Source organism: Hylobates moloch, unplaced genomic scaffold, assembly GCF_009828535.3.
Source record: "Hylobates moloch isolate HMO894 unplaced genomic scaffold, HMol_V3 SCAFFOLD_19, whole genome shotgun sequence".
Lineage (NCBI taxonomy): Eukaryota > Metazoa > Chordata > Mammalia > Primates > Hylobatidae > Hylobates > Hylobates moloch.
In genome coordinates, this window is record NW_026652294.1 from 11584149 (window position 1) to 11602196 (window position 18048).

An 18048-nucleotide genomic window follows, 5' to 3' on the forward strand; every position below is an offset into this window, starting at 1 on the left:
ATGTAGGGGAAACAGATTTGTTGCCAAAAGTTAATTTGTGCACAAGTTATTAGGAACACACTTGATAAAATTAGATGCTGATTAATTGGAGATATACTGTATCCAGAGATATATTGAAGGATCCAGAGGAAATAAACAGAGAAGGAGAGGGAGTAAGTCGGCTTCTGGCTCATAAAAGGGTCCACTGAAGATGCTTCCCACCATCATGGTTGCTCCTAAACCATCTGACTCAGATTTCTAGTGGAGGGTAGGATGGGTGTGTTAGCAGTCATTTGAGACCCGGGTTGTGAACCAGGAAGGGTTACTATGTATTGTGAAAAGGTCTTGAAATTTGCCGCAGGCCATGAGGAGTGGTAAAGTCAGTTTAAAAATCTGCTGTAGTTCTAGTTAACACGTTCACACCTTCTTCAGTAAAGTGGAATGCTGTTAGCAAAGGAAGTATTCATGTTTTAGAGGGGGGTGTGGTGAAGGTTCTTACAAGTTTGGAAGAGGTAGAAGAAAATGTTGTTATAGTTGTGTAGAGTAGTGAAGGGCTTTGGTAAATATCCTGTCAAATCATAGAGTAGTATTTTTAGAGTTGCACCCAGCTGTCCATTAGAAGAGCCAGAGGCCTTGTCTGTTTTGTTCCCTGGTGTCCCCAGTACCCAGCGCAGTTATCAGCATATTCTGTGCCCTCAGATGTTTTTTAAGTAAGTGAATAGTATTGATACGGAAAGAAGAACTATTATGGTGGTTTATAGCAGTGTTAGTTATTAAAAGCTACTTGATATTTTGCAATGGATTAAAGAGCCAATTTTTGATCAAGTAGGGCTCTGGGTAGGAAAGAAAATGAAAATAAAGAGCCAGCTTTCAGTGCTTATTGTTTGGAATTTTTGAGATTCCTTTAAGAAATTGTTTCCTAAACACTGTCATGAACATTATCGAGTCCCCTAGTTTTTGAGTCTTAATGGATCTTAAGTGTTTCAGATGTTAGTGACTTTTAAGAGCACGGTAAATGCAAAGGTAGTATAGAATAGTGGGAAGTTCTGGATCGACAGACATATATTCTGATTCCGTCTGTGTCATTTATTGCTGTTGGGAATGTCACTTAACTTCTCTGGGCGTCAGTTTTCTCATCTATACAATTAAGGGCCTATAGTCTTTGACCTCAAGTAGTTTCTCTAGCCTGATTCTGCAAATTTTTAATCATTTCTAATTATGTTATTTGGTATTCATCTTATATAGGTAGACGAACCTTTCTTCTTTAAAAGAAACAAGATTCTGTGTTGGGTTCTGCTTTTAGCTTATGGATTTTAGACATTGTCCAAAAGTGCTTCTGACGTTGAATGTATGTTGCAAGTGTTATGTAGAAAGAACATGCTTATGCTGTTGTAATTCGCTTAGTGTTGAAATCAAATCGGGTTTTACGTTGGAAACTTCATAATTTAGTGTGAAGTCATGAGACTTGAGAATGGTTTGGGGGGAGTTTGTGCAATTTATATAGCTAGCTGTTTCTTACCACCTAATTCTGTAATTTTCTATGATGAATACATAGATAAATTTATAATCAGTGTAACATTGATTTAAGTTATAAGATGATAGCAGATTCATATTGGATTGAACTAGGACTCCCAGTAACTTTAGAGGCTACCAAAATTATTAACATGTCATTGCTATTTTTAATCTTAATTTTGTGATATCAATACTGATACGCTTTCATCTTTGCTTTTGTATCTAGAAACAATATACCTTTTAAGTTCATATTTGTATCAGATATTAAAAATGAAAATTGTAGCATGAAAGTGGGTAGATAGTAAATCTTGGGTTCAAGCCTGGGTTGTTATTTTTCATTAGCCATGGTGTTTTTGACAAGCTACCTAACCCCTCTGAGCTCCAATTCCCTCATTAGTGAAAGGAAGAAGAGCAACTTCTCCACTTTTCTAACACCAGAAGGATCAAACAGAATAGTGTATATGAAAAGTATTCTAAAAATGTAAGGGGCTGGTATTAGAATCATATTGTATTAGAATCCTATTTTATGTCTTGGAAGAATTGGCTTGTGGAGCAGTGGTAAACCTAGTCTGTATTGTCAAGTGCAGAATTTACCAATATCACTGATACGGCAGCAGAGAAGGTTTCTGCTTCTGTACTCTGGCTGGAGAAACCTTTCAGCACATGTATCCTGTCGGAATAGTCACAATGTTGCAGGGACTTCAGAGGAACCTGGGGTGTCTCACATTTATGCCAAGGTCTTTACTTGGAATAGACTTGGCTGGATTTCACCCATTTTCTTTTCTTTTCTTTTTTTTTTTTGAGACAGAGTCTCGCTGTCGCCCAGGCTGGAGTGCAGTGGCGCGATCTCGGCTCACTGCAGGCTCCGCCCCCCGGGGTTCACGCCATTCTCCTGCCTCAGCCTCCCGAGTAGCTGGGACTACAGGCGCCCGCCATCTCACCCGGCTAATTTTTTTTGTATTTTTAGTAGAGACAGGGTTTCACTGTGTTAGCCAGGATGGTCTCGATCTCCTGACCTCGTGATCCGCCTGCCTCGGCCTCCCAAAGTGCTGGGATTACAGGCGTGAGCCACCGCGCCCGGCTCACCCATTTTCTTATGTTGGAGCAGTAGTAGAAGGTGGTAGGAGCAAGGAGTTTAGCACATTCTGTGTAAAGTTCTAAGGCTGTGTTTTTAAGTAGCAGGTGGCAGTGTCATAGGGTAATGAAATCAATGTACTTATTTAAAAAAGCATTTTCAGAAAGAATATATCAGTACATTGCATAAACTAAAAGTAAATATAGATGCAGAAGTATTGTCTTGATGCTGATAACTGCAGATATTCAGAATGATTCTGTTATAACAGATGGTAGCAAGCTTTTCTGATTTCACTTATCTGGGGTCTAAATCTAATTTCTTTGGTAGTTAATACTTTTTTTTTTTTTTTGACACAGCGTCTCGCTCTGTTGCCCAGGCTGGAGTGCAGTGGCGCAATCTCGGCTCACTGTAACCTCTGCCTCCCGGGTTCAAGATTTGGGAAACTTTTGTTTCTTTTTAAAAGATATTTTTATGTATGTATACTTGGTTGCCGTGTAAAATGTATTTTTTCTTTTTAAAAATTATAATTTTCATTTTTTGTAGAGACAGGGTTTTGCTACATTGCCCAGGCTGGTCTTGAACTCCTGGGCTCAAGTAGTCCTCCTGCCTCCAGTCCTCCCAAAGTGCTGGGATTGTAGACATGAGCCACTATGCCTGGCCTAAAAGGTTGTTTTTTCTTTTGGGTTGTGATAAAACTTTGTCGTAGTTGTTTGGGGACATAGTACTTGGGCAATGTGGATAGAATGACTGTCTATAAAATAGTAAGGCATGAAGCAGATGAAAACAAAAAGAAAATTGTGAAGATGGGTTACCGTAAAGCTATTCTGTTAGTGGTGAAATACCTCATAGCTATGTTCTAAAGTGTTGATTTAATGAACAAAGCACATAAACTTATGCTATAATAATATTCTTAAGTACGCTTTTCCGTTAACATGGAGTATGGAGTACTTTAACCACAGAGGTATTGTCTTGATGCTGGTAACTAAAGATATTCAGAATGATTCTGTTATGACAGATGATAGCAAGCTTTTCTGATTTCACTTACCTGGGGTCGAAATCTAATTTCTTTAGTAGTTAATACTTTTTTTTTTTTTTTTTTTGAGACAGAGTCTCGCTCTGTTGCCCAGGCTGGAGTGCAGTGGCGTGATCTCGGCTCACTGTAACCTCCGCCTCCTGGGTTCAAGCGATTCTCCCTGCCTCAGCCTCCTGAAGTCGTTAATACTTTTGTAACTTAGTTGCAGAAGAGAAATATAAATTTATTTAGTTTTCAGAATTATTCATAGATTTCTAATCTGGCAAAATATAAGGAAATTATAAGTATATTGATAAATCGTGATATAACTGGCAAGAATTGGTATAAAGACAAGATGGTTATAACTTGAAACAGGGTTGTTATTTATTCTATGCCTATCATTTTTCTGTGAGATAAACCAAATATTTAATTAAGTGTTTAGACTGATTCCACAAATGATATGGGAAGATAGAGTGTTTATAAAGAGTTTTGGAAGTGATATAGGACAATAATTTGGAGTTTTAACTTAATATCATTTTAAATTTCAAAATGAAATTATTTCTGGTTATGAAAGCTACAGAACTTTTTTTTTTTTTTTTTAGATGGCGTCTCACTCTGTCACCCAGGCTGGAATGCAGTGGTATGATCTCAGCTCACTGCAACCTCAGCCTCCCGGGTTCTAGCAATTCTGCTGCCTCAGCCTCCTGGGTTCTAGCAATTCTGCTGCCTCAGCCTCCTGAGTAGCTGGGATTACAGGTACCCGCCACCACGCCTGGCTAATTTTTGTATTTTTAGTAGAGACAGGGTTTCACCATGTTGCCCAGGCTGGTTTCGAACTCCTGACCTCAGGTGATCCGTCTGCCTTGGCCTCCCAAAGTGGTGGGATTACAGGCGTGAGCCACTGCACCTGGCCCAGAACAGTTTCAGTGTTTTTTTAAAAAAAAGTAGAGATGACCTGTAATCCCATCTGGATGTAATGTTTGGTATTTTTATTTTTTTTCTTATACGTATCTATTGAAATAATTAAAAAAAAGAACAACTTTCCCTGTAAAATTGATATTCCCTTAATGAGCATTTAGTGTTTATAATATGGATGCCTCATAGTTTATGGCAGTTCTGTGTTGTTAATGGATATTGTCAGTTTTTCTCTTAAAGCAGTACTGTGATGAACTCGTTTGGACATTGAATTGTTCTATTATTTTATTATTTCCTTAGGATAAATTTTTTTTTTTTTTTTTTTGAGACAGAGTCTCACTCTGTCGCCCAGGCTGGAGTGCAGTGGTGCGATCTAGGCTCACTGCAGCCTCTGCCTCCCGGGTTCAAGCGATTCTCCTGCCTCAGCCTCCTGAGTAGCTGGGCGTACAGGCACGTGCCACCACGCCCGGCTAATTTTTTGTATTTTTAGTAGAGACAGGGTTTCACCATGTTGGCTAGGATGGCCTCGATCTCCTGACCTCATGATCCGCCCGCCTCTGCCTCCCAAAGTGCTGGGATTACAGGCCTAAGCCACCGCACCTGGCCCAGGATAAATTCTTAGAAGTGGGTTTATTAGCTGGGCATGGTGGCTCATGCATGTAATCCCAGCAATTTGGGAGGCCAAGGCGGGTGGATCACCTGAGGTCAGCAGTTGAAGACCAGGCTGGCCAACATGGTGAAACCCCGTCTCTACTAAAAATACAAAAATCAGTCGGGTGTGGTGGCGGGCCTCTGTAATTCCAGCTACTTGGAAGGCTGAGGCACAGAGAATCACTTGAACCCAGGAGGCAGAGGTTGCAGTGAGCCGAGATTAAGCTGCTGCACTCCAGCCTGGGTGACAGAGTGAGACTCAGTCTCAAAAGAAAAAAAAAAAAGTGAGATTATTAGGTCAAAGGGTATGTGTGTTTTAAATTTGGATATACTCAAGATGCCCTTTAGATAGAATGTCTATTTGAAATTCCCATCAACAGCGTATGAGTATTCAATTCCGTATATTCTTGCTAGTGATTCGTCATCTTTAGCTTGTTGTTGGGAGTTTAAAGTAGTTTGAAACAGTTTTTCTTCTGTTTCTTTTTCAGCATCAGGACTTATTTCCATAGCTTAACTCTTGGGAGGGAGCTGATAAAAATGAAAGTTCAGTGACAAGGGAGTGGTGTAGACCGATGGTCTTCAAACTTTTTGATTGCTTACCTCATCACTAAAAAATTTTGAGCATTAAGCAGGTGCGGTACATGGTCCTGTGGTCCCAGCTACTTAGTTGGCTGAGGCAGGAGAATGTTTGAGGCCAGGAGTTCAAGGCTAAAGTTCACTGTGATTGTGCTTATGAATATAGCCACTGTACTCTAGCTTGGGCAACATAGTGAGACTGTCTCTTTAGAAAAAAAAAAAAAAGATGAGATGGGAAGAATGAAGTCAGAAAAAAGAAATTGATAGGACTTCGTGTTGTTGCTTTGAGAAAAGAAAGAAAATAATTGAGCATCAATTCTTAATCCTTAGATATTTACTTTACAAATAATATATGTATAGTAACTGATTATTGTGGACTTTATAAAATACGAACAAAAAATTAACAAGGATGATAATTAAAAATAAAGTTCAGATATTTTCCTTTTTTTTTTTTTTTTTTTTTTTTTTTTTTGAGACGGAGTCTTGCTCTGTCACCCAGGCTGGAGTGCAGTGGCGCGATCTTGGCTCACTGCAAGCTCCACCTCCCGGGTTCACGCCATTCTCCTGCCTCAGCTTCTCCGAGTAGCTGGGACTACAGGCGCTCGCCACCGCGCCCGGCTAATTTGTTTATATTTTTAGTAGAGACGGGGTTTCACCGTGGTCTCGATCTCCTGACCTCATGATCCGCCCGCCTCGGCCTCCCAAAGTGCTGGGATTACAAGCGTGAGCCACCGCGCCCGGCCTATTTTCCTTTTTTAACCTAGGGTGTCTTGGTTACTCCTGGAGGTGTGTGTGTGCGTGTGTGTATGTATGTATGTGTGTGTGTGTATATATTTAATATATACGTGTATACATAATATATAATATATAGTGTATATGTAACACATAATATATAATATATAGTGTATATGTAACATATAATATATATGTGTATGTATAATATGTATATATTTTTGAGACAAGAGTATTTTTCTGTTACCCAGGCTTGTGTGCAGTGGTTGTGATCTTGGCTCACTGCAACCTCTGCCTCCTGGATTGAAGTGATTCTTGTGTCTCAGCCACTTGAGTAGTTGAGATTACAGGTGTGTGCCACCATGCCTGGCTAATTTTTGTATTTTTTAGTAGAGACGGGATTTTGCCATGTTGGCCAGGCTGGCCCGGAACTCCTGGCTTCAAGTGAATTCAGCCTGCCCTTTGGCCTCCCAAAGTCCTGGGATTACAGGTGTGAGCCACCGTGCATATGTTATACTTGCTTTGGATACTACTGCTTTAGACTCTTAAGGTTTAATATTGGGCATTTATAGATGCTTGTTTTTGGGCATTTCACTAGTTTTGCTGGTCCAGTTTAGTTGGATCATGAATACCTTTAAAATGTCCCATGCTAGGCTGGGCGCAGTGGCTTACACCTGTAATTCCAGCACTTTGGGAGGCCGAGGCAGGCGGATCAAGAGGTCAGGAGATCAAGACCATCCTGGCTAACATGGTGAAACCCGTCTCTACTAAAAATACAAAAAATTAGCCCGGCATGGTGGCACGCGCCTGTAGTTCCAGCTACTCGGGAGGCTGAGGCAGGATAATCTCTTGAACCCGGGAGGCAGAGGTTGCAGTGAGCTGAGATTGCGCCACTGCACTCCAGCCTGGGTGACAGAGCGAGACTCTGTCTCAAAAAAAAAAAAAAGTCCCATGCTCTTGAGAGCCGTATCTGCAATAAGGGCAAAAATAAATTTAAAGCATCAGTTCAATACTTTTTGCATTGTTGAGGTGGCTGAATTTGAAAAGGACAAATCGTAGGATAAGAAGCAATGTTAATTAAGTACTCTATTTCTTTTAGATACGAAGAATTAGTATTTAGTAGAACATATTTTAAAAAATTATGTTTTGGAAAGCAGTTTGGCTATAATATATATCTCCCTGTTTTTTAAGAGTTAGGTCCTAGAGACTGAGTGAAGGGATGAATAATTGCTACTTGCTGTCCTTTGCTTTCAGAGTACCACAATTAACCTGTCACTAACTCTATTTGGATTAGCCTGAGCCTATAACAAACTTTCCATGATGATTCTTAGATTAAAAGATAATTTTTTCTTGAGTTAGAATAAGTTGCTTTTGATCTGTGGCTGCCTGCCCCCCAGCCCTATAAATTATGACATCAGGAAACAAGGCTTTTTGTATTAGAAAAAAATGGGGAAATTAATTTCAGTTATTGCAGGTGGGTCATTGGCAGAGAAAGATAATATTAAAATCTTAGAGACTGTGAAAAGAGATTATATTAAGCAACTTGAGTGATTACTTTTTTGCCAGTTAAAAGAAATGAGATAATTTATATTGAAGGTGATTGCTATATACAGTGCTTTGCACAAAAGGCCACATATCTCTTTTTACCTTAGGTAACATGATGTATAAGCTACTTTCATATATATCTTCTTAGGTCATAACAAGGATTTGAGATCATCATTTAATCAGGACTGTTGTGACTTGCTTGAGACCACATGCCTAGTGTTTGATATCATATTTCAAGAGGTAGACTGAAAGTTCTGGAGAAATAGGGACTGGTGGCTGTTCTCTGCCTTACTCCCTGGCAGTTAATACATTGCCTGGTACAGAGTAAGCTATCAATATTTATGGACTATTTAAACTCCTGCATATTTATTTACACATGTAAATAAGTTATAGCATTGTAAAACCAACAGTTACATTTTCCGTAGTGAGATTGTTCCTTCATCTTTTTTTTTTTTTTTTGAGACGGAGTCTCGCTCTGTCACCCAGGCTGGAGTGCAGTAGCGTAATCTCGGCTCACTGCAAGCTCCGCCTCCCGGGTTCATGCCGTTCTCCTGCCTCAGCCTCTCTGAGTAGCTGGGACTACAGGCGCCCGCCACCACGCCTGGCTAATTTTTTGTATTTTTAGTAGAGACGGGGTTTCATCGTGGTCTCGATCTCCTGACCTCGTGATACGCCCACCTCAGCCTCCCAAAGTGCTGGGATTACAAGCGTGAGCCACCGCGCCCGGCTGTTCCTTCGTCTTATGTGCACAGAAAATATTTTTGTGGAAGAGGTCTTGAATTTTAGATCAACCTTTCACATATCCCTTTACTTTCTCTTAGGATACTTTCATGGTGACAAAAAAATACTCTTAATGTCATTCCTTTCACTGTGTGTGTAACTCCTGTGGCAAGACTGTATATTTGTATATATGTATGTATGTATGTATTTGTTTATTTAGTAGGCTGCTATTTATAAAGGAAACATACTCATTAGTTGGTCTTTGCGTACATAATGGTTCCCAAAACATGGACTCCATAGTTTGCTGTGAGTGAATGAAAAAGAGCAGGTATGATTCCCCTCACCTTTGTCATTCTCTCCAGTTTCTTGTACATATGGTTGACTTACTCAGCAGTAAGTGTAACTTCTTTACAATGAAGAAAATTAGTCTTCCAAAGAACTAGTATGCTACTTCCTGCTTGTTCTGCAGTACTTAAAATCCTGTTTGGTAAATGAACTAAGACACTTTTATATATAGAAGAGACCCTGGATGGCCATGAATGGAAATGTTAGTAGTGATTAATTTCTGTCTTGGTGGGATAATGTGGCTTTTTTGCTTCTTATTCTTTTAGAGTTTCCCATTTTTCTACAATGAGTATGTATTACTTTTATAAGTAGGAAAAACTGCTATTTGGTTTTATTTTTTATTTTTTAAGACGGAGTCTCACTCTGTCACCCAGGCTGGAGTGCAGTGGCGTGATCTCAGCTCACTGCAACCTCTGCCTCCTGGGTTCAAGCCATTCTCGTGTCTCAGCCTCCCAAGTAGCTGAGACTACAGGCACAAGCCACCACAGCCAGCTGATTTTTTGTATTTTTTAGAGATGGGATTTCGCCATGTTGGCCAGGCTGGTCTTGAACTCCTGACCTCAGGTGATCCGCCCATCTTGGCCTTCCAAAGTGCTGGGATTACAGGTGTGAGCCACCATGCTCAGCCAAAAACTGCTATTTTAAAGTCTTTATTTTTCATTGGATGTCTTGTGAAGGTTTATGTCGCACTCACCATTGAGAAAGTGGGTGGTTAACTGGCTCCAGTTCCTAAGAGAAGTGGCAGCGGTAGGAAGTAGTATGGGAGGATTGGGGCAGGTAAGCTGATTTGAACTTTATCATTGTGAACTCCACTATGACTAAAGACATTCTGGGATTTGATCACAATTAAACCCAAGAGGACTGAGCCATCTAGTTTTTTTCTTCTTAATAAGTTGATTGAGAATTATAAAAGACACCTTAAGAAAAATCAGTTTCTATGAACTCTGTAAACAGAACCCAGCCCGAACTCCCAAGTTCTGTGTGTGTGTGTGTGTGTGTGTGTGTGTGTGTTGTGGTGTGTTTCAAATGTCAAATGGAGTTGTGGCAACTCAGATGGGATATGGTTTATATTAATACATCTAATATGAATTGGAAGATACTTAGGCAAACGATTTTTATTATGACAGTAGAGGCTTATTGGAGTTTTGGTGTTAATATACAGCTGGGAGTTGAGTCGTTCTAAGTTTATGTAGCCATCTGGTGATATTTTAGGAAGAGCTGTGTCATATATCCTCTAGAGTTTAAGTGATTAGAGCTTGTTGGCTTTTGCTGTTAGTTTACTGCACACTTGTAGTGTTTTAAATGCTTCTGTGAATGGAGAACATAATTCAAAAAGGTTATATTTCTGGGTTAAGACATTTGTTATTATCTGCCCTTACTTTATTCTTTTAAAGAGTAAGATTAGGCTGGATGCAGTGGCTCGTGCCTATAACCCCAGCACTTTGGGAGGCCAAGGTGGGCATATGAGGTCAGGAGTTTGAGACCAGCCTGGCCAACATGGCAAAACCCCATCTCTACTAAAAATACAAAAATGAATGGGGCGCGGTGGTGGGCATCTGTAATCCCAGCTACTCAGGAGTCTGAGGCAGGAGAATCACTTGAACCTGGGAGGTGGAGGTTGCAGTGAGCCGAGATTGTGCCACTGCACTCCAGCCTGGTTGACAGAGGGAGACTCCATCTCAAAAAAAAAAAAAAAAAGTTGAAGAGCAGTTGAGATAATAAATGTAGGTACTGTTAGGTTGGTGCAAAATTAATCATGGTTTTGGATTGTGAATTTTAAATCATCGTAACTAGGCCCAAACAGATCTTTCTTTATCAAAATAGGAACGATTACAATCAACACATTTTTGCCGATGAGAAATAAGTTTGTTTATTCCTGTAGTATAAAAATCCATGCTTTGAGATTCGATGAACTCTTGGAAAGCATTTTCTGCATCCTGCTGATTATGGAAGCATTTTGCCTGCAAAAAATTTTCTAGATGCTTGGAAAAGTGGTAGTCGGTTGGCGAGTGGTCAGTTGAATATGGTGGATGAGGCAAAACTTCGTAGCCCAATTCAACTTTTGAAATGTTGGTTGTGCAACGTGTTGTCGGGCGTTGTCGTGGAGAAGAATTGGACCCTTTCTGTGGACCAATGTTGACTGCAGGCGTTGCAGTTTTCGGTGCATCTCATCGATTTGCTGAGCATACTTCTCAGATGTATTGGTTTTACTGGGATTCAGAAAGCTGGTGGATCAGACCAGGAGCAGACCACCGAACAGTGACCATGACCACTTTTTGGTGCAAGTTCGGCTTTGGGAAGTGCTTTGGAGTATCTTCTCGGTCCAGCCACTTAGCTGGTCATCACCGTTGTTGTATAAAATCCACTTTTTGTCGAAAATCCACTTTTTGTCACACATCACAATCCAACCAAGAAATGGTTCGTCGTCGTTACATAGAATAAGAGAAGACAACATTTCAAAACTACAGTTTTTAAAATTTTCGGTCAGCTCTTGAGGCACCAACTTACCAAGCTTTTTCACTTTTTGGCTGGGCGTGGTGGCTCATGCCTGTAATCCTAGCACTTTGGGAGGTGGAGGTGGGCAGATCACTTGATGCCAGGAGTTCAAGACCAGCCTGGCCAACATGGTGAAACCCCATCTCTACTAAAAATACAAAAATTAGTTGGGCGTGGTGGCGGGCACGTGTAATCCCAGCAACTAGGGAGGCTGAGGCACGAGAATCGCTTGAATACGGGAAGTAGAGGTTGCAGTGAGCCCAGATCACACCACTGCACTCCAGCCTAGACGATAGAGTGAGACTCCATCTCAAAAACAAACAAAAAAAACTTTTTCACCTTTCCAATTGGCTTCAATTGCCAAACAAGCGTAGAATGGTCGACATTGAGTTCTTCGGCAATTTCTCGTGTAGTTGTAAGAGGATCAGCTTCGATGATTGCTCTCAAATGGTCATTGCCAACTTCTGGCCGGCCACTACACTCCTCATCTTCAAGGCTCTTGTCTCCTTTGCAACACTTCTTGAACCACCACTGCACAGTTTCTGGGCCAAATGTGTGGTGGTTGTTGTGAGTTGCCTCCACTGCTTTACGACCCATATTGAACTCAAGAAAATCACTTGAATTTGCTTTTTGTCTAACATAATTTCCATAGTCTAAAAAAAAAAAGCAAAAAATACGTTATTAGCAAAAAAGGCAAGAAATATGCATTAAAATGATGTATAACATAACCACATTTATTTAAGAGTGTATTCCAGTATTAAATGGCAAATTTCTTTTTTTTTTTTTTTTTTTGAGACGGAGTCTTTCTCTGTCCCCCAGGCTGGAGTGCAGTGGCGCGATCTCGGCTCACCGCAACCTCCACCTCCTGGGTTCACGCCATTCTCCTGCCTCAGCCTCCCGAGTAGCTGGGAATACAGGCGCCCGCCACCACGCCCGGCTAATTTTTTTGTGTTTTTTTAGTAGAGACGGGGTTTCACCATGTTAGCCAGGATGGTCTCGATCTCCTGACCTCGTGATCCGCCCGCCTCAGCCTCCCAAAGTGCTGGGATTACAGGCTCGAGCCACCGCACCCGGCTTAAATGGCAAATTTCAACAGTGCAAAAACTGCAATTACATTTGCACCAACCTGATAATATAATTTTTTTTTTAGTTAAAAATTTTATAGTACAGAATAACAGGCTTGTCACACACACACACACACACACACACACACACACACACACACACACACCACACACACACACACACACACACACACACACACACACACACACACACACAAATCCCATATAGAATCTACTAAGCCTGTCTGTCTCTGAATTCCACAACCTTGGCTTATTTTTTTAAAGTAAAATTTAAATATTTAAAAAATTTAGAAAAATACGGAGAATAACAAACACGATGTACTAATTCAGTAGACTTTTTTTCTTTTTTTTGAGACAGAGTCTCGCTCTGTCGCCAGGCTGGAGTGCAGTGGTGGAATCTTGGCTCACTGCAACCTCCACCTCCTGGGTTCAAGCGATTCTCTACCTCAGCTTCCCGAGTAGCTGGGACTACAGGTGCACGCCACCACACCCAGCTAATTTTTGTATTTTTAGTAGAGGCAGGGTTTCACCATGTTGGCCAGGATGGTCTTGATCTCTTGACCTTGTGATCGGCCTGCCTCGGCCTCCCAAAGTGCTGGGATTACAGGCGTGAGCCACCGTGTCCAGCCCATTCAGTAGATTTAATAGATGCTGACATCTTGTCAGATTTGCTTCAAAGGTGTATTTAAGTATGTTTTTATTTATTTATTTATTTTTGAGATGGGGTCTCACTCTGTTGCCCAGACTGATGTGCAGTGGTGCAATCTCTGCTCACTGCACCCTCCATCTCCCAGGTTCAAGTGATTCTTGTGCCTTGGCCTTTTGAGTAGCTGGGATTACAGGAGCTCATCACCATGCCCGGCTAATTTTTGTATTTTCAGTAGAGACGGGGTTTCACTATGTTGGCCAGGCTGGTTTTGAGCTGACCTCAAGTGATCTGCCCGTCTTGGCCCCCGCAAAGTGCTGGGATTACAGGGGTGAGCCACTGTGCCTGGCCTGTATTTGTTTTTAAAAATTAAAATATGCATACGGTTGGAGTCCCTTTTGTCATCCTCTTAGATCCTATTTTCATATGCAGAAGTTATTTATCTTTTTAGCTCATGCACTTATATTCTTCCTACAAATATCTATATCTATTTTATGTAGTATTGTGTTTCAAATTTATGTGATATTTTAGTACATACTTTCTATAATTTGAAAAATGACATGTTGATATATATGTATTATTATTATTATTTTTTGAAACAGAATCTTGCTCTGTCACCCAGGCTGTAGTACAGTGGCACAATCTTGGCTCAAGTGATTCTCGAGCCTCAGCCTCTTGAGTAGCTGGGATTACAAGTGTGAGCCACTGCACTTGCCTTACTTCATTAATTTTAATAGCTGTATAGTACTCAGTCATATGAATGAATAGTACACAATTTTAGTTCTTTATTGATAGTTGTTTTCAACAAATATACAAAGGTAAACTTTTTCCTCAAATTGGGTCAAGCTATATATATTGTTCTAAATTAGCTCTTTTTCTCCCAATCGTGATAGTGTCCAGGTTTGTTACATGGGTATATTGCATGAGGTTTGGGGTACAATTGATCCCATCACCCAGGTAGTAAGCATAGCACCCACTAGATAGTTTTTTTTTTTTTTTTTTTTTTTTTTTTTGAGACGGAGTCTCGCTCTGTCGCCCAGGCAGGAGTGCAGTGGCGCGATCTCGGCTCACTGCAAGCTCCGCCTCCTGGATTCGCGCCATTCTCCTGCCTCAGCCTCTCCAAGTAGCTGGGACTACAGGCGTCCGCCACCACGCCCGGCTAATTTTTTGTATTTTTAGTAGAGACGGGGTTTCACCGTGGTCTCGATCTCCTGACCTCGTGATCCGCCCGCCTCGGCCTCCCAAAGTGCTGGGATTACAAGCGTGAGCCACCACGCCCGGCCTTCCACTAGATAGTTTTAAGTTTTTTGAGACAGGGTAGGTCTCTGTCCCTCAGGCTGGAGTGCAATGTTGCGATCACTGGTCACTGCAGTTTTGACCTGTCAGGCTCAGTCCATTCTCCCAGCTCAGCCTCCTGGGTAGTTGAGACTACAGTGGTGGGCCACCATGCCCTGCTAATTTTTGTATTTTTTGTAGAGACTGGGTTTCGCCCTGTTACCCAGGCTGCCTCGAACTCCTGGACTCAAGCAATCCACCTACCTCGGCCACCCAAAGTGCTGGTATTATAGGCGTGAGCCACCGTACCCAGCCCTAGTAGGTAGTTTTGAACCTTCACGCCTTCCCATCCTCTCCTCTCTGTTAGTTCCCTGTATCTATTGTTCCCATGTTTACGTCCATGTTTACCCAATGTTTAGTTTAGAATGATGATCTCCAGCTGCATCATGTTGCTGCAAAGGACATGATTTTGTTCTTTTTTTATCGCTGCAGCGAACTTTTGGGTAAAGAAAATTTACAAAAATATCTCACATTGGTTTTTTTTTTTAATGAAAGTAAGTAGTAGTAATCCATAGTTCAGATCTACTTTATAAGTGAGTCACTGATAAAGACAGTAGTTACACATTTTATAACATTATCTTGATGGGGCAAATTTTTCTTGTTTTGTTTTTGTTTTACTTGAGTTAATTTGGATGAGACTTTCTTGAATTACTTACATTTATAGCATTTACCTCCAGTGGGGTTGAGATGAGGAGCCTTCAATCCAACAAAGTTGTATACATGCATTCATGGAGATGACACTTAGGTTATTTAATCAGGAAACACTCATGCCTGTCCACATGTAGATGCTGTACGTAGAGTGTAGTTAGTCCTATTCTTTGGAAATTTCGCTATGTTGCCCCTGCTGGTCTTGAACTCCTGAGCTCCAGTGATCCTCCCACCTTGGCCTCCCAGAGTGCTGGGATTATAGACGTGAGCCATTGTGCCCAGCCAGAAATACGATTTTAATTCCATAGTATATAGTATATGTTATTGTGAATAGAGTATGTGTTTATTCCATAAGTAGCAAATTGACTCCTTCAACAGTTTTAATAGTTTTCTAGTTGTTTTGTCTTTAGTTTCCCAGGCAAATAATGCTGTTGTCTTCAATCACAGTATTGATTAGTTCATCCCATTCTTCATATTGATCATTGTTTTTTGGATATTAAATAATACTACTGTAATAATTAAGAAAGATGGAAAGCCTCACCAATTTGCATGTCATTCTTGTGCAGGGACCACGCCCATCTTCTCTGTATTGTTCCAATTTTAGTATATGTGCTGCTGAAGCGAGCACTCCATTTCTGTAAAGCTTAAAAAACGGACAAAACTAACAGATGGGAATGGAAATCAGAATAATGGTTATCTTTGGTGGTGAGGACAGGGGAGATTGTAGGTATGCTGCTAATGTTCTGTGTCTTGATCTGGGTTGTGATTTCATGGTTGTGTTCAGTTTATGAGAATCATCGAGTAGTAGACTTAGGAAGGGTGCACTTCTTCGTATGTATATTATACCTCAGTTAAAAACTTTTGCCTCTCACAAAATTTTAAAGAACATAATCTGCTGAGTTCGTCGTCTTTTAGCTTTTGTTGTAACTTTTCCACTACTTCTCTTCATATGTGAATACACTTAATGATAAGCCATTTAACCTTTTTATTATGATACAAAACAAACATACAGAAGAGTGCACAAATCAAATGTATAGCTTAATGAAATTTTAAAATTATTAAATTGGAGGTTTTTTGGGGTGCATTATACCTATGTCTTTGTTAGGAGGGAAGGAGTTGATGGAGGGCTAAAAATTCTGGAGAAGACAAAGTTTTAAGGAATCTCAGAACACCAAAACCTCATCTTGGCTCTGCCTTCACATTACTGTTTCTTTGGGTAAGTCATTTAACTTATTTAGACCTCACTTTTTTTTGTATAAGAGGTATAATACTTAACCTTTCTTTTGCAAACTGAATTAGGTAGGTGAAATTCTGGTAAAATAATAGGAATATAGAGTACTGTTACTAAATAGGTCTTTATGTAGGCCATTGAATTTAGGCCACTTACCTTACAGAGCAGAATTGTGGGATACAAAGACTACACAGCTGGTGATTATTGATATTAGATTCATTTATATTAGGTTAGTATCGGGGCTTAGTTAACTATGCCAGGCACTACCCTGTGATTTATTATAATACATGTATTAACTCATTTAATAGTCTAGGATTATTCCCAGAGGTAGGTAAAATTATCCCAATTTTACTGATGAGACAATTGAGGCAAAATTAAGTTAAATAATTTGCCTAGGTGGGTTGAGTTCTTGAGCCTGTGCTTTAAAAAAAATTTTTTTTGAGAAAGGGTCTCACTCTGTCACCCAGGGTGGAGTGAGTGGCATGACCTTGCTCACTGTAGCCTCTGCCTTCGAGGCTCAAGTCATCCTCCTGCCTCATCCCCCTAAGTAGCTGGGACTACAGGTGTGTGCCACCACACCCAGCTAATTTTTTGTGTGTATTTTATAGAGATGGGGTTTTGCCACTGGACTCAAGTGGTTTGCCTTGGCCTCCCAAAATGCTGGGATTACAGGTGTGAGCCACTGTGTCCAGCCTAAGCCTATGCTCTTTTTTTGTTATACTGCCTAGTTATGTGAAAACACGTAAAGACTTTTAGGCAAATGTTAAGATTTTATAATAATCTGTTAGTTTTTGAAGTAAAAATTTTGGTATTTTGAACCAAAATTAGAAGAGTCTCATTTGTTTTGACCATGATGATTCTGGAAGATTGATGTTAATATTTATTACTTGGGCTTTATTCCCTTAATTTTCTCCTAAAATGACTAGGATGTAAGCACTAGGTGGTTTTCTTTAAGAATATATATATATTTTAATCTTAAAGGATTTTGTGACTAATTTACAAATATTGTTTAATTTTTAGGCAAAATGTTAATGGAAGGGAGTTTTCAAACTTGGAGGCAGATCAGACCAAAGTTTAGTGTTCTTGCTTCAGTGGTTTAAGCAGTATCTATTTAGTCTTGGTATTAGAGCAATAATTAAGATTCTATCATATGTATGGTTGAAAATTATTTTTATTAAGGTGTATTTGAGTATGGTTCTATGAGGTTGGGAAACACATCTAGTTTTGCAACCACTGTGATCAAGATACAGGTAGTTCCTCAAAAAATTTCCTCATGACCCTTTCTGTAGTCAGCCCATTTCCTCACCTCTAGTCTCTGGCAACCACTGATCTGTTTTTTCTCTGTTGTATTGTTTTTTTTTCATAATTTCCATGTAAACAAAATCATGCAGTATTTAGCCTTTTTGTTTTAATTTTTGTTTGTTTAATAGAAATGGGAGGTCTTGTTATATTGCCTATGCTGGCCGCAAGCTCCTGGTCTCAAGGGATCCTCCTGCTTGACTCAGTATGTGGCTTCTTGAGACTGACATCTTTTATTTAACCGAA

At 40.2% G+C, this 18048-nt stretch overlaps 2 protein-coding genes and 1 non-coding gene across 12 annotated transcripts in view; 1 reads left to right on the forward strand and 2 right to left on the reverse strand.

Annotated features, from left to right (window-relative positions):
• Positions 1-18048, forward strand: part of MTMR3 (myotubularin related protein 3) — a 153884-nt gene that overhangs the window by 2275 nt on the left and 133561 nt on the right. Inside the window, exon 1 of one of the 10 annotated variants that reach the window (XM_058432015.1) lies at positions 4196-4334. The exons of the other annotated variants lie outside the window; for them this stretch is intronic. The gene's annotated coding sequence lies outside the window, so the exon portion shown is untranslated. Of the gene's footprint in view, positions 1-4195; positions 4335-18048 lie in introns of those variants that run through there. 10 annotated transcript variants of the gene reach the window in all.
• Positions 10238-12177, reverse strand: LOC131382066 (histone-lysine N-methyltransferase SETMAR-like). The gene is made up of 2 exons (XM_058432022.1): positions 11898-12177; positions 10238-10370 (listed from the first exon to the last, which is right to left on the reverse strand). Exons 1-2 carry the CDS (start codon positions 12153-12155, stop codon positions 10335-10337), a joined length of 294 nt encoding a protein of 97 aa, XP_058288005.1. The 5' UTR covers positions 12156-12177; the 3' UTR covers positions 10238-10334.
• On the reverse strand, positions 15794-15900 carry LOC116459565 (U6 spliceosomal RNA). The gene has a single exon (XR_004245604.1). It is a non-coding gene; the product is annotated as a U6 spliceosomal RNA (small nuclear RNA).

What these genes read in the sequence shown, in the direction of transcription:
- LOC131382066 (XM_058432022.1), bottom strand. Translation starts at nt 12,155, where the DNA reads ATGGGTCGTAAAGCAGTGGAGGCAACTCACAACAACCACCACACATTT. An exon ending in AATTGAAGCCAATTGGAAAG is followed by an intron (nt 10,371 to 11,897) that starts GTGAAAAAGTTT and finishes CTCCATTCACAG; the next exon opens with AAGCATTTAAAACACTACAA.